The 15,624-nt window shown below is 47.4% G+C and overlaps 1 protein-coding gene across 5 annotated transcripts in view; it reads left to right on the top strand.

Annotated features, from left to right (window-relative positions):
• LOC123756093 (SAP30-binding protein) overlaps nt 1–15,624 on the top strand; it is a 154,013-nt gene that overhangs the window by 101,440 nt on the left and 36,949 nt on the right. For all 5 annotated transcript variants that reach the window (XM_069336543.1, XM_045739088.2, XM_045739089.2 and 2 more), the window contains one exon: nt 6,367–6,519. In XM_069336543.1, the coding sequence (XP_069192644.1) occupies nt 6,367–6,519 (153 nt within the window). The remainder of the gene's footprint in view (nt 1–6,366; nt 6,520–15,624) is intronic.

Raw genomic sequence — 15,624 nt, 5'->3', positions numbered from 1 at the left:
TCTTCGCGTATGGTATTTTTACTAGCGTCTATCATCATCTCTAAGGTGATCAGGTGACTTCGTTGCTGGTGTCCCACCTGCAGGCTTCGTCTCAGCGGCAGTAAGAAGTCTCTTGGCGGTCCTTCCATTTCTTTCTTTCGCTTTGTAGGTATACTTCGCTGTCGGTTAAGGTTGTCTTGACCTTTCTTTCTTTCTTGGTTGTTCCAGGACCATCGTCTTATGCCCAATACTGTTGCCTCCTGTCGTAATTACCTAAGTGTAGTTACAGGATGAGAGCTACGCTCGTGGTGTCTCGTCTTCCCAGCACTCTTTGTCATATAACGCTTTGAAACTACTGACGGTCTTGACCTCCACCACCTTCTCATCTAACTTGTTCCAACTGTCTACCACTCTGTTTGCGAAAGTGAATTTTCTTATATTTCTTCGGCATCTGTGTTTAGCTAGTTTATATCTATGACCTCTTGTTCTTAAAGTTTCAGGTCTCAGGAAATCTTCCCTATCGATTATCGTGCAGCACTGGCAGAGCTGCTGCAGCGTGCTTTCAGTATTAATGTTACTTCTACACCGTTTCGCAAGCTGTCTCGTGCGTTGTTTCACCTCTGGTCTGCTCATGCGCCGCTTAAGCCATCCTGGTCGCTTGACAGGGTGCTCTCTTATCTCTCTCCTCCTCGGTTTGTAGTGGCCCCTTCGGTTCAGGACTGTTTCTCTAAGGCTCTTTTCTTGTTGGCATTGTCCTCTTGGGGTCGTGTTGGGGAGCTTCATGCTCTCCTCTAGCGCAGGGATTTCTGCTCATTCGGTCCTGGCGGTAGTTTTTTTTCGTCTGCAGCTGTCTCCTTTTCTGGCGAAGAATGAGACTGCTGCTTTCTGGAGGGGTCCTTGGGTTGTTGATGCTTGATTCCGGGGGTGCATCATGTGTTGTGTCCTGTTGCAGCTCTTCGCGGTTATTTGCTTGACACGGGCTCTGTGGCAGGGGATGCGCTTTGGGTTGATCCGGTCTCTCTTCTTCCCTGGTTACCTGGTTGATACCTGGTTGATGGGGTTCTGGGAGTTCTTCTACTCCCCAAGCCCGGCCCGAGGCCAGACTTGACTTGTGAGAGTTTGGTCCACCAGGCTGTTGCTTGAAGCGACCCGCAGGCCCACATACCCACCACAGCCCGGTTGGTCCGGCACTCCTTGAAGGAAACAATCTAGTTTTCTCTTGAAGATGTCCACGGTTGTTCCTATTCCTGTTCCAGGGTTCGGGTCTCCCAGGCCGTCCACAGGGTTATTCTGCCTATCCAGCCTGCGGTCTATCCCCGTGCCCACGGCGTTCGTAAGTTTGCTGCTCTTGCTGCTGTTTTTGGTAATGTGTCCTGGTTGTCATTCGGGTACAAGGTTTTAGGAGGTCGATTAGGTCCTGGCTGTGCGTTACTTGGTGAACGTTCCTGGGCCTAGTCTAACCTGTGTCGCTTTGGGTCGGCGGTTGCAGCCAGTTGTCCTGACTTCCAGTTGAGGAGTGAGCAGCGACCGCCTCCTGGGTAAGTCCCTCTGGTTTTCATCTTTTCTTATTTAGCTCTGGGGAGCAGACAGGGCTTCCCCCAGAAAACCAGCGTTGAATGTATTGAAACGGCATTTTCTGAGTGAGACCCGGAGGCTTTCTGCCAACCCTCCCTCCCTCCGGTCGGCGGTTTCTCGCGTGTTTTGATATCCAGCCTCAGAACTGGGGTGTGGATTGCCGGCGTAGGGGTCTCGGGCTACCCCTTCCTCCTCCCGGGGAGGGGGGAGCTGCGCAGACAGCTGCACGACGATGTGTGACGTCATGCTTGTTTGCTCGTTTCTGTTTGGGGAGTTCTATCCTCTTGTTCGGTTCTTTGTAGCAATTTTCACCAGAATAGGGGTTTGTTTTGGGATGCTTACCTTTCTGGGTGCCTGACCCGGTTGATGGCAGACATAGAATGCTTCCAACCACACGGGGGTTTCTATAGGCCATTGCTCCTCATGCCTCTCTGAGGCATGAGGAGCAATAGAACCTATGGGTAGGCCCATAGAACCTCGTACACATGACTGATGGCAAAGTCTGACATTAGCATATCGGCCTGGATAGTTCCGAGGAGCCGACGGGGCTTCCCCCCAGAAAATGGAGTTTCATTTCATTCAACGCTGTTTTTTTTTTTCCCCTCCTTTCGGATGACCACTCTGTCCCAGGTCTGGCTTCTGTTGGAGCCGGACATTTGGATGGTGTCCCTGGACCTCAAGGACGTGTATTGGCACGTCCCGATTCATCCAGGGTTCAGGGACTGGCTCGGTTTTGTTTTTGGGCGTCAGAGTTACCGCTGTCATTGTCTCCCTTTCAGGTTGAACCTGGCATCTCGCATGTTCACATGCCTTACCCCGGTTGTGGTGGCCCATCTGTGTCTGTTAGGTGTTCGGGCGTTGACTTACCTCGACGACTGGCTGGTTTGGGCTTCCAGTCAATCCGCGTCTCTGCTCGCCAGGGGTTTGGTGCTTTACATGCTAGCCGAGTTCGGGTTTCTGGTGAACTGGCGAAAGTCCCGTCTGGTTCCGTCCTAGGTTTGGACCTGGCTGGGTCTTGTATAGGACTCTTGGACCACTTCCTTGTCTCTGCGGTCCCACATGTGCTTGTTTCTGGGGGGCTCCTGGGTCACCCAGCAGTTGCTTGAGGGTCTGTGCGGGAGCCTGAACTTTGCGATGATGGTCTCCTCGCTGGGTTGGGTTTGGCTTCTTCGGCTATTCTGGTTCCTTAGGGGACGTCCTTTCCGCCTCTCTCTCACGATCTCAGGGTTCGACTGCTGGGGGCCTTCCGTCGGCTGCTGCGTCACTGGCTTCCTCTTCGGGTTTTGGGGGATTCAGTGCCTTAACGGGAGTTCGCAGTGGTGTGGTTTGCGCTTTGGAGGGTTCGGGAAGTCTGCGGATCGATGATCCGGCTCCATTCGCACTGCTCCCCTGTGGTTCATTGCCTGACCAAGGAAGTTCGATGCGGTCCTTGGCTGTTTGGGGCTGGTCGTTTCGGGTGACTCGTATGCTGAGTTCTCGGAGTTTGGCTCTCCTGGCGGTTCACATTCGGGGGCTGTCCAATGTCCTGGCGGACGGCCTTGTCTTGTTCGCTCCCCTGTCCACGGAATGGACGGTCGATGTCGACTCGTTCAGTTGGCTCTGCCAGACGTTCAGGCGCCCAGAGATGGACCTCTTCACGTCAGCGTGGTCGAGGTGTCTTCCAGTATAAGTGGCAGCAAGGCCGTCGGGATCAACACCTTCCGGCAGGACTAGTCGAGGTGAAGGTTCCTGTACCTCTTCCTCCTGGTTCAGCTGTTGCTCAAGGTCCCGACTCGCTTGGAGACTTACGAAGGACGGGCAGTCCTCTTGGCCCCGTGGTGGCCGGCCCAGCCTTGGTTTCAGGTACTACTTGCCCGATGTCTGAACTCGAAGGTTTTTCCGTGGCTCCGCCTCTTTCAGAAGATCGGCTCGGTCTGTTACGAGACTGGTTCGCTCTTCTCCTCGAGAAGAGTGAACTTCACGTTTGGTATTTTTTACTCCTGTTTATCACCATCTGTATGATGATTAGGTGGCTTCATTGATGGTGTCCAACCTGCGGACTTCGTCTCGGTGGCCGTACGAAGTTTCCTGGCGGTCCTTCCATTTTTTTTTTACTCTTCGTTGTTGTACTTAGCTTTCGGTTTGGGTGGTATTGTCCTTTCTCTTATGGTTATTTCAGAATCGTCATGTTATGCTGAATACTGTCGCCTTGTATCATGCAGCGCTGGCGGGGCCACTTCGGCTTGCTTTCGGTATAGATGTTACTTCTGCACCGTTTCGCAAGCTGTCTCGTGCGTTGTTTCACCTCCGGCCTGCTCATGCGCCACCTGAGTCATCCTGGTCTTTGGATAGAGTGCTCTCCTATCTCTCTTGTCCTCGGTTTGTTGTGGCTCTTTTGGTTTAGGATTGTTTTTCGAAGGCTCTTTTCCTGTTGACATTGGCCTCTGGGGGTCGGGTCGGAGAGCTTCATGCTCTCCTTCGGTGCAGAGGTTTTTGCTCCTTCGGTCGTGGAGATAGGTATTTTTGTCTGCAGCTGTCTCCTTCTTTTCTGGGGAAGAATGAGACTGCTGCTTTCCGGAGGGGTCCTTGGGTTGTTGATGCTTGGTTGGTCAGGCCGGGGGTGCATCATGTGTTGTGTCTGGTTGCAGCCCTCTGCCATTATTTGCGCGCTATGGCTTGTGTGTCCGGGGACTCGCTATGGGATGATCCGGTTTCCCTTTTTTCTTGTTCGCGAGTACAGGTCTCTCAGGTCATCCGCAGGGTTATTGAGTCTAGCTAGCCTGTGGTCTATTCCCGTGCCCATGACGTTCATAAGTTTGCTGCTCTTGCTGCCATCTTTGGCAACATGTCCTAGGCTGACATTCGGTCATGGGGGTTTTGGCAGTCGAACAGGGTCCTGGCTGCATGCTACCTCGTTAACGTTCCTGGGCCTAGTCGGGCCTGTGTCGCTTTGGGTCGGCGGCTGCAGCCCGTCTCAACTTCGAGTTGAGATGTGGAGCACTGACCGCCTCCCGGGTAAGTCCCCTTCTTTATTTTTAGTCTTTGGTGAAGTAGCTCCGGGGAGCCGATGGGGCTTCCCCCCAGAAAACCAGCGTTGAATGTAATTAAACGACATTTTCTGGGCGAGTCCAGAAGGCTCCCCGGCAACCCTTCCTCCCTCCCTCCGGTCAGTGGTTTTCGCGCATTTTGATATCCAGCCTCAGAACTGCAGGGTGGATTGCCGGTGCAGGGGTCTGGGGCTTCCCCTTCCCCCTCCCAGGGAGGGGGGAGCTGCGCAGACATGCGGCGCAGCATGTGTGATGTCATGCTTGTTTGCTCATTTTCAATAGGTGAGTTCTGCCCTCTCGTTTGTCTATTTTCATCGCTTTTAACCAGAATAGGGTTTCTTTTGGGGTGCTTATCTCTCTGGGTGCTTGTCCTGGTCAATGGCAGATATAGAATGCTCCAAAATGACATGTGCATTTCTATAGGCCATTGCTCCTTGTGCGCCTCTGAGGGGGCCAGGTTCTGGCTCGTGGTACCCCGGTAGGCCTAGAACTCCACCCACATCGATTGATACCAAAGTTAGGAATATCCATATCAGCCTGGGAGCCTCCGGGACTCACCCAGAAAATGGCATTTCATTACATTCAAAGCTGTATTTTTGTTGTGTGGTGTTAGTCAGCTTGAAGGAGCCACTCGGGAGCTCCCTCCAAAAATCCTGCATTGAATGTAAAGCAAGCATCTCTTTCTTAAGGAGCCCCGGTAGCTCCTGATTCAACCACTCCCTCTCTATTCATTGTTGGATTATTTATCAGTTCCAGAACAGACCTGAGGAACTGGGTGAAGGGTGGGACTAGACTGCCATGCTGATGGTATATACTGTACAGTAATTGCTAGTAACGAGTTTTGAGAAAGTTCTGGCTCTAGCATCCAGTAGGTTAATCAGAAATTTCCCGACAGATGTGACTGTTTAGTATGGAACAGTCTCAGAAAGTTAGCTTCACAGAACCACCAGGATTCCTCCAAAAAGAGGCATTTCATTATATTCAATGCTAGGGTTTTAAAGTATTTATTTTTAAGGCTAAACTTGATGAAATATATACCTGAAAATGTTGTTTTAGAGTAAAAATTGACTGGGGTCTCTTTAACTACTGTAACACACAGAAATCACAATAGCGTGATGCATCAAAGGAACAAGTCCACAAGGGCCGTAACGAGGGTTCGAATCGACGTTTGAGAGGATCCCAGACGCTGCCTTAATCGACTGAGCTATGCCATGGAAAAGAATTGCAACTGGGAAATCATCCTGATGTACCAACGGATCCTTTAGTCTCTCCGAGACACACACCAGGGTTTTACGCAATTTCCCCATGCACTCGAGCTGGCTGTTCTACCTCTACACCCTTACTTCATTACACATAGCTCGAGGCCTATTGACATAGCGCGAGTGCATGGGGGGAATTGCGTAAAACCCTGGTTTGTGTCTCGGAGAGACTGCTGGATCCGTTGGTAAATCAGGATGATTTTCCGTTTGCAATTCTTTTCCATGTCGTAGCTCGGTCGATTAAGGCAGCATTTGGGATCCTCTCGAACGTCGATTCGAACCCTCGTCACGGCCTTTGTGGCTTTGTTCAACCACTGTAACATGTTCTAATGTAAGCTTTATAAATAAAAGATAATACTTTTATTATATTATGTATACTTGTGCAAGTACAGTATTACAAAATAATTTTAATTTGTATCTTTTGGCAGGCTGAGGAAGTCCTGATGGGAACAAAATATTTGTTGACCCTTGATATAAACTGTCTGTTGCTAAGTTTGTATAATATTTTACCCGTTTTTATCAACTAGGATAAGGTCATCAGATGCCTAAATGAGGTACGCCGGGGAAACAAGGACTATAATGCCATGATTCAGAATAACAAGGAGTTTCGAAACCCTGGCATTTACGAGAAGCTGATCGACCTCTTGCAGCTTGACGAGATGGGAACCAACTATCCACTGGTGAGATTTTGAGTACCTTGCTTGTGCTGTTGTGATTGTAATTACCTGAGTGTAATTACCTAATTATAGTTACAGGATGAGAGCTATGCTCGTGGTGTCCCGTCTCCCCAGCACTCTTTGTCATATAACACTTTGAAATTACTGACGATTTTGGTCTCCACCACCTTCTCACCTAACTTGTTCCAACCGTCTACCACTCTGTTTACAAAAGCGAATTTTCTTATATTTCTCTGTCAGCTTTGTTTTCTGAGTTTAAATCTATGACCTCTTGTTCTTGAAGTTCCGTTTCTCGGAAAATCTTCCCTTTCAATTTTATCGATTCTTGTTACTATTTTTTATGTAGTGATCATATCGCCTCTTTTTCTTCTATCTTCTAGTTTTTCCATATTTAATGCCTCTAACCTCTCCTTGTAGCTCTTGTCCTTCAGTTCTGGGAGCCACTTACTGGCATGTCGTTGAACCTTTTGCAGTTTGTTGATGTGCTTAAGATATGGGCACCATACAACCGCTGCATATTCCAGCTTTGGTCTAACAAAAGTCGGCGTCTCCCATTCTATGTGGCGCCCTTACCCACCTGCGAGGCATTCATGGTGGATGCCTTTCGGCAGGACTGGTTGCGGTGGGGGTACCTGTTCCTCTTCTCCCTGTCCAGCTGTTGCTTCGGGTTCTGGCTCGGTAAGAAGCCATTCCCAAGGAGAGTAGTCCTCGTGGTTCCTTGGTGGCCAGTCCAGCTTTACTTTCAGACGCTGCTTGATAAGTGTCCGAACCTGGGGCATTTTCCCGCGGCTCCACGTGTTTCGGCAGGTTGGACCGGTCCTGTATGTGACTGGATCTCCTCGGCTCTTTGCATCTGGTATTTTGTCGTGGGTGTATAACCATCTCTATGGTGCTCAGGTGGCTTCGTTGATGGGTGTCCCACTTGCGAACTTCGTCTTGGCGACAGTATGACGTTCCTGGTGTTTCTATTAGCTATTTTCTTGCTCTTTGTAGGTTGTCTTGTCCTTTCTTGGGTTTTCAGGACTGTTATTTGATGCTTCTTACTGTTGCCTCGTATCGTGCTGCACTGGCGGAGCGCCGGCTTATGTTCGAGGTGGACTTCACATCCGCCCTGTTCCGTACGCTTTCTCGTGTTTTGTTTCACCTCCGGCCTGCTCATGCGTCACCTGAGTCGTCCTGGTCCTTGATCAGGGTGCCCTCTTATCATCTTCTCCTCAGTTTGTGGTAGCCCCTTCGGTTCAAGATTGTTTTCCATAGGCCATATTTTGTTGGTGTGGACCTCTGCAGGTTGGGTCGGGGAGCTTCCAGCTCTCTTCCGGTGCAGAGGTTTCTGCTCTTTTGGTACTGGTGGTAGGTTTGTACGTTTGCAGCCTTTCTCCGTCCTTCTGGCGATAGTTGAGACGGCTGATTTCGGTCCTTGGGGTCCTTGGGTTATTGATGCTTGGTTGGTTCGGCCGGGGGTGTGTCATGTGTTGTCCGGTTGCGACTCTGCCTTTACCTGCGTACAGTGACTGGTGATTCGCTTTGGGTCGATTCGGTTCCCGTCGTTCCCTGTTTCAGGGCTCGGGTCTCCCAGGTTGTCCGCAGAGATTTTAAGCCTACCAGCCTGCAATCTACCCTTGTGCCCGTGCCGTTCGGACGTTTCCAGCTTTCGCTGCCGTGTTGGTGATGTCTAGGGCTCATTTCGTGGGTCACAGGTTGCAGCCTGTTGTCTCGGCTTCGTGTTGTGGAGTTTGTGGCGGCCGCCTCCCGGGTCAGCCCTTTCTTTTCCTTCTCTTTGGGTATGAAGCTCCAAAGAGCCATAGGGGCTCCCCACAGAAAACCAGCGTTGAATGTAATGAAACGCCATTTTCTGGGTGAGCCCCGGAGGCTCCCTGGTAACCCTCCCTCCCACTGGTCGACGGTTTTTTCGCGTTGGTTGAAGCTTTGCTTCCAAACTGATGCTAGGCAGCTGGCGCGGTGAAGTCTGGGGCTACCCCCTCCTCTCGGGGAGGGGAGGGCTGCGCGGACGATCGGCGGGGCAGTAAAGGGTGATGTTTGCTTGTTTCCTTGGGAATATAGGGATCTAATTCTCTGTTCAGTTTTCTGTTTGTTTTTTTACCATGTGGGGTTTATTTTGTTATGCCTATCTTTCTGGGTGCCTAACCCTGGTTGATGGCAGATAAGGAAAACCCCAACCACAAGGGGGGTTTTCCAGGGCCATTGCTCCCTGAAACCTCTCTGAAGGGGCCCAGGTTCTGGCACTGGTCCCTGGTAGGTCTGAACTCCTTAGCTAATGTCCCGGTCTAATATAACATACATTAGCCCGATAAACTCCAGGGAGTGTTGGGGGCTCACCCAGAAAATGGTGTTTCATTACATTCAACGCTGGTTTTTTGTGAATAGCAATCGGATGATGTGTTTACCATGGTGGAACATTTACTGTCGGAGTGCAGTAAATGGCTGGAGTACTGACTTACGTATGCTTCTTACCACAGCCCTCTTGGCTCAACCATCTCTGGTGACTTTCCCTATGCCCAATACCCCTGATTTTTCTGATCTTGATCTTGCCTAGTTTTTGCGCTTTTGCTTCGTATCTTTAATTTTTTTGGGTTTTATTGGCATAGCTGGTTTTCCTCTGTCTGTTCTTCAGTGGAATATCCATAGTTTTTATGCCAATTTGAATGAACTGCAGCTTTTGAATTTTTTAAAATTTGATATTTTTCTGGGGGAGCCCCTTCGGCTAACTGGAGCTTACTAGGCTGATATGCTAATGCCAGACTTTGGCATCAGTCATGTGTATGGAGTTCAATGGGCCTACCGGGGACCACGAGCCAGAACCTGGCCCCCTCAGAAGAGGCATAGGGAGCAATGATCTATAGAAACCCCCGTGTGGTTGGAAGCATTCTATTTCTGCCATCGACCAGGTCAGGCACCCAGAAAGGTAAGCATCCCAAAACAAAGCATCTGTAATTACTTAAGTGTAATTACCTAAGTGTAGCTACGGGATGAGAGCTACGCTCGTGGTGTCCCGTCTTCCCAGCACTCTTTGTCATATAACGCTTCGAAACTACTGACGGTCTTGGCCTCCACCACCTTCTCACCTAACTTGTTCCAACCGTCTACCACTCTGTTTGCGAAAGTGAATTTTCTTATATTTCTTCGGCATCTGTGTTTAGCTAGTTTAAATCTATGACCTCTTGTTCTTAAAGTTCCAGGTCTCAGGAAATCTTCCCTATCGATTTTATCAATTCCTGTTACTATTTTGTATGTAGTGATCATATCACCTCTTTTTCTTCTGTCTTATAGTTTTGGCATATTTAATGCCTCTAACCTCTCCTCGTAGCTCTTGCCCTTCAGTTCTTGGAGCCACTTAGTAGCATGTCTTTGCACCTTTTCTAGTTTGTTGATGTGCTTCTTAAGATATGGGCACCACACAACCTCTGCATATTCTAGCTATGGCCTAACAAAAGTCATGAACAATTTCTTTAGTATATTGCCATCCATGTATTTAAAAGCAATTCTGAAGTTAGAAAGCGTGGCAGAGGCTCCTTGCACAATATTCTTTATGTGGTCCTCAGGTGATAGTTTTCTATCTAGAACCACCCCTAGATCTGTTTCTTTATCAGAATTCTTTAAAGATTTCTCACATAATATATAGGTTGCATGGGGGTCTATGTTCTCCTATTCCACATTCCATAATGTGGCATTTATTAACATTAAATTCCATTTGCCAAGTGGTGCTCCATATACTTATTTTGTCCAGGTCATCTTGAAGGGCATGATAATCATCTAAGTTTGTTATCCTTCCTATTATATTAGCATCATCAACAAACATTTGTGCTTAGAGTGTGGTGGCTGTCTTCAAGGTGTGGGAACCGACCTGTGAGATTTATATTTAATTTAATTTATATGAATTTATAAAGAATTTATATTTACGTTAATTTATATGTTTCGATAGCAATTTGTATGATGTTAAGTGGACTGTATTTCTGCAATAATCTCACAAATCGATCCACTACACATTAGGGGGGGTTTATATTGAATTTATATATATATGCAGCCAATCAAACTACAGTATTAAACTACATATATTATTAGTATACGTTGAAGAGGTTCCTTATCTTATTATACAGCAGGCTTAGTTCACCAGATATAACTAGGATGTAGACACCAAATTTCCTCGTGTGAGGCAGCTTCCATCACCCAGTAACTGATTCACAAAGTTTGCTTCCTCTTCTTGACCTGTCAAAGGCACTAGCTGTAAAGCCAGAATCCTAATATATGGCAGCTATATCAGAGAAAACACTGTACAATGAATCAGATATGGACCAAGGCTTAATTACCTTTTATTAAGAGGCTGTTCGCATTCTAACCGGTTCGCCCTATCTACTGACATTAATGGCCAAAAATTATTAGATAAATGGGTTTCGGCAGAACACTTTCCTTGTATTTGTTGACAGCGTGTTGATGATGGAAGATCTTTGGTTTCCATAACACTTCGTCCAAGAGAAATTAACAGGAGCCGTTTACTCCCGTGCGCTTCTGGTCTTAACACTTTCGCGCTCTCGGCGAAGGTCACTCAGCCAACCGTATGTGCGCGTGGCGTTTTTATCGCTTAAGCGTAAAAACAAAAATGTGTATACTCTTTTTACTTTTCTGACCTTAGTTTTCATGCTACGTATTTCATTTTGGTACCAACGTGTTCGCAATAAAATTCTCTAGAAGAACATCAGTAAAAAAAGTCACGAAAGCTATAGAGATACCAGCATGAAATAAATAACTACGAAGATGAGTCGCCGTGAGCGCTCAACAGCAACAAAATGTTTTTACTCTTGGGATTATTATCACCTCTACAATTGTCCTACAGCCTTAATTTTGGTATCAATGGACTCCCAATAAAATTCCCAACACGGTGATATGAATATAATCGTAGAATAATGGTCCCGGCCCACCCGCAAGAGTGTGGGAAGTGGGCGCACTGTTACCCGGTAACGGTGACCGGACGACACACGCGCGAAACGTTGCTTTGAAAGTTTATACTTATTTCACTGTTCTGATATTATTATTGTATGTATGTCATTCATTTTTGTGGCAATGTTTTCGCAATAGAATGTTCTATGAGCTAAATTATACTACACAAACTTGGACCAAATAGGTGTACTTACCAAGGGAAGGCTGGTTGTGGAACAGTAAGTTGAGCATTTGTTCTTCACTCCACCTTCTTCAGGTTCTTCATTCCTGAAGTTGCTCAACAGATGGTTTGTAGGTGGAGTGAAGCTGTTGCGGGTGGTTACTTCTTCACCACCCAATACACCTGTTTCCGGTGGTAATTGGTGTAGCAGGGAACAACACAGAGTGCAACACCACAGGTCTTGCATCCATAGTTCGTGTCCTTCCTTTTACCGGACCGTGCGCATGCATGACACTTGAGACGTTTGGGCAGTCTGTAAATTTCATGTTTCAGTTTGTAGTTCATGCGATTTTCTGAATCAACAATAGGGCAGCCAGGTCCTCTCGCTGGAGGTGTAACAGGAGTTGCAGGAGAGTCAGATTCATCTGACAAAACAGTTTCGTCAACTGGCAGTGTGGCAGACATGTCGGGTTCAGATTCGTTGTCTGCTTCATCTTGAGGTGGTGTAGTGAACAAAGGCCGCCTCACACCAGATGGTCCGGGAGTTGGCATGGCGTCAGCATTGGCAGGAGCTGTGTCATCATTTATGTCTGGAGCGTGCCGCAAGTGTTGAGATGATGATGTTGTTTTAGGCCACTCCTCTGTGTCCCAGTGCAATAGGGCCCAGATTGCCACTTCGTGGAACTGTAGCAATGTTAGCTTTTTTCGATCAGTTGTGTTGTATTTGTACAAAACATAGGCATTATGCAATGCCATTTGCAGGAAATAAAAGGTAATCTTTTTGGTCCACTTGTGAGTTTTCCTGGTAAAATGGTAATATTTAACCATTTGATCTCGATGACCTGGAGGCTTCCTTGGGGGTAGAAGTGCTTGGGCCTTGACCTTGATCCATTTTTGATGAAGTAATTGGGTATAATCCACACGGAAACGGGTAAAAATGCTCGAGTTTGGCGCGCGAGGGGAGCGTGATCGACTCACGACACGTGACACGAAAACAATGGGCCCATCACGTGACCGGGTAGGCCGACGCGCCAGGCGGCCTAGTGGTGAGAAAGAGAACTTCATGGCGCGTCGTTTGAAACAAACCCCAATGAAATCGGATTAAAATTGAATTTTATACAAATATTTTAAAAGAAGACATAACTTTATGTCCACTATGCGTTTACGTTAGACGAAACCGGACGCGCCGGCGCGTCCAGATAGTGCGAAAGTGTTAAACAACAATGGCTGACCACTCCCTCCTCACTGACGCTACTGGCCTACATTGTCCAGATATCAGAAAGTGATAGAAGGATCACATTTACTCTATTTTGATTCTGATAATTAAATTAATTCAAATGAGATGTTTTATGATGGTAAAGTCCAAAGACTAATGTATTTAAGAATAATTCCCACCATAATAGGTGGTGAATTTATAATAGTATGTGGCAATGATATCCCGTTTTCTATCGACGGAAAATTCCACTACAAGTTTCATTTTCTATTGGTAACTTGTGTATACAATGCAGCAATATTATCTGCAATTGCATTGATATTATTAAATGGTGTCGGATTTTCCGACATAATTCCCCGGGGGCTGCTCACGGGTCGCAGTCCTATTTAGAACAGACGAACACCGATACTCCTCCTTCGAATTATTAGATTAATTTGTTGTTAGTAGTTAGTAATCACACAGTTGTGCATCTGTTCGTATAGGACGGATGTCCCGTACTAGAGTTGCAGGGGTTAGAAGTCTAATGCGATTTCATTTCCCTGTTAACTCTTGAAAGGCTAAAATTCAAGCCTAATTACATATTATTTAACCCAGAAGACTGAATGTGATCAAGTACTACAGTCAAGTATGATTCAGGGACTGCAGTGAGATCAGTGACATTAGATATAACTTGAAGCTTGTTCAGGTAACTGGTCACTGATATATATACACTAAGGCCCATGGAATTCATCTTGATTAAATAATAAATGTATCAAATCAGTTGTCAGATTTATTGGGGTTTAATTTAGTTAATTGATTCAGAGGATTGAATAGCCCATCATTAACCCTTAAACTGCGCAACGCGCCTGCAGGCTCACGTCTGGTTTGCGCAACGCGCCTCCGGGTATTTGTATTTTTCACGTTCCATTCAAAACTCCCGCGGCTACATGGGGTTCACATCAGCTTCCTCAGGGCTCTTGTAAACAGACGCCATCTTTAAAAAAAATCGTGGTCCACATTCCCGGGTGTGGGAGCCTCAGTAGTGTGTGAGCAACCAAGGCTGGTGCTCGCAGCATGAGCGCACAGCACTGCTGTTCAGCATGTGACCACAGCATCGCCTAATAATGTCAAAATATATATATAACTTGTATTATTTAGCTATGATAGTGTTATATTAGAGCCTGAGTGTGATAATGACTGGGTACAATGTTCAAATATCAGTGATTCAATGCTGTTCACGATGTTCACAGCGCTAGCCACAGCACCACAGCATTATTTCGTTCATCTAGGAATCTTCAAATAATTTCTTAGGTTCCTTTTCAAAATAAACGTGTGGTCAATTATTCATTTACAGGAATTAGTGACCAGGATTGTGATAATAGCAGGAATGTGGTTATAATTAGCGTTGTGCGTAGTATTGTGGAAGGAGGAATTTTGATGAGGGAGGGAGGGCGAGAATTGTGGATTGTGAATTGTGTAGCCTCATTGTGTGTGTGGCTGCCACTCTTGTTTTGCTCACCATACTAGCTTAGTGGTTCGCTATGGGCAACACACATGTACATGGGTATATATAGTGTGTGTATATAGTGTAAGAACAGCAACAGGAGAATGTTGAGAGGAGCTATTTTGGTGAGGGAGGTGACGTAATCGTAGCGTCGTCTGCCTTGTGATTTTTCATGCAGTGTATGGTGGCCACTGTACTGTTTGGACACAATACCGGCTTACTTGCATAGTTCTGGTAAATAAAACATGTAGATAGGTATATAGAACATGTGTAATAAGAACTATAACAATATGGTGGGAGGAGCAATGTTGGTGAGTAAGATGTTGGAGTGAGGGAGACAGGCTGGGTGTGGCTGCTCTCACTCGAGGTGTTCTGAATGTGTTCATGGCCAAATGCTCCTGTTGGCCCATACGAGGCAGCTGCTATTGGCCCATACGAGGCAGCTGCTGTTGGCCCATACGAGGTAGCTGCTATTGGCCCATACGAGGCAGCTGCTGTTGGCCCATACGCGGCAGCTGCTATTGGCCCATACGCGGCAGCTGCTATTGGCCCATACGCGACAGCTGCTATTGGCCCATACGAGGCAGCTACTATTGGCCCATATGAGGTAGCTGCTGTTGGCCCATACGAGGCAGCTGATATTGGCCCATACGAGGCAGCTGCTATTGGCCCATACGAGGCAGCTGATATTGGCCCATACGAGGCAGCTGATATTGGCCCATACGGGGCAGCTGCTATTGGCCCATACGGAGCAGCTGCTATTGGCCCATACGGGGCAGCTGCTATTGGCCCATACGAGGCACCTGCTATTGGCCCATACGAGGCAGCTGCTATTGGCCCATACGGGGCAGCTGCTATTGGCCCATACGAGGCAGCTGCTATTGGCCCATACGAGGCAGCTGCTATTGGCCCATACGAGGCAGCTGCTATTGGCCCATACGAGGCAGCTGCTATTGGCCCATACGAGGCAGCTGCTATTGGCCCATACGCGGCAGCTGCTATTGGCCCATACGAGGCAGCTACTATTGGCCCATACGAGGTAGCTGCTGTTGGCCCATACGAGGTAGCTGCTGTTGGCCCATACGAGGCAACTGATATTGGCCCATACGAGGCAGCTGATATTGGCCCATACGAGGCAGCTGCTATTGGCCCATACGAAGCAGCTGCTACGCGGTGTTCTGAATGTGTTGATGGTGAATGTATATAGTGGGTGACAGTGTATAGTGTGCAAATAGATTGTATATATACACAAATTAGCATGATACATAGTAAATATGTGCTGAATATGTGTACACAAGT

The sequence above is a fragment of the Procambarus clarkii genome, chromosome 36, assembly GCF_040958095.1.
Source record: "Procambarus clarkii isolate CNS0578487 chromosome 36, FALCON_Pclarkii_2.0, whole genome shotgun sequence".
Lineage (NCBI taxonomy): Eukaryota > Metazoa > Arthropoda > Malacostraca > Decapoda > Cambaridae > Procambarus > Procambarus clarkii.
Note: the sequence above shows the minus strand (reverse complement) of the source record. Positions and strands in the feature narration are given on the sequence as shown.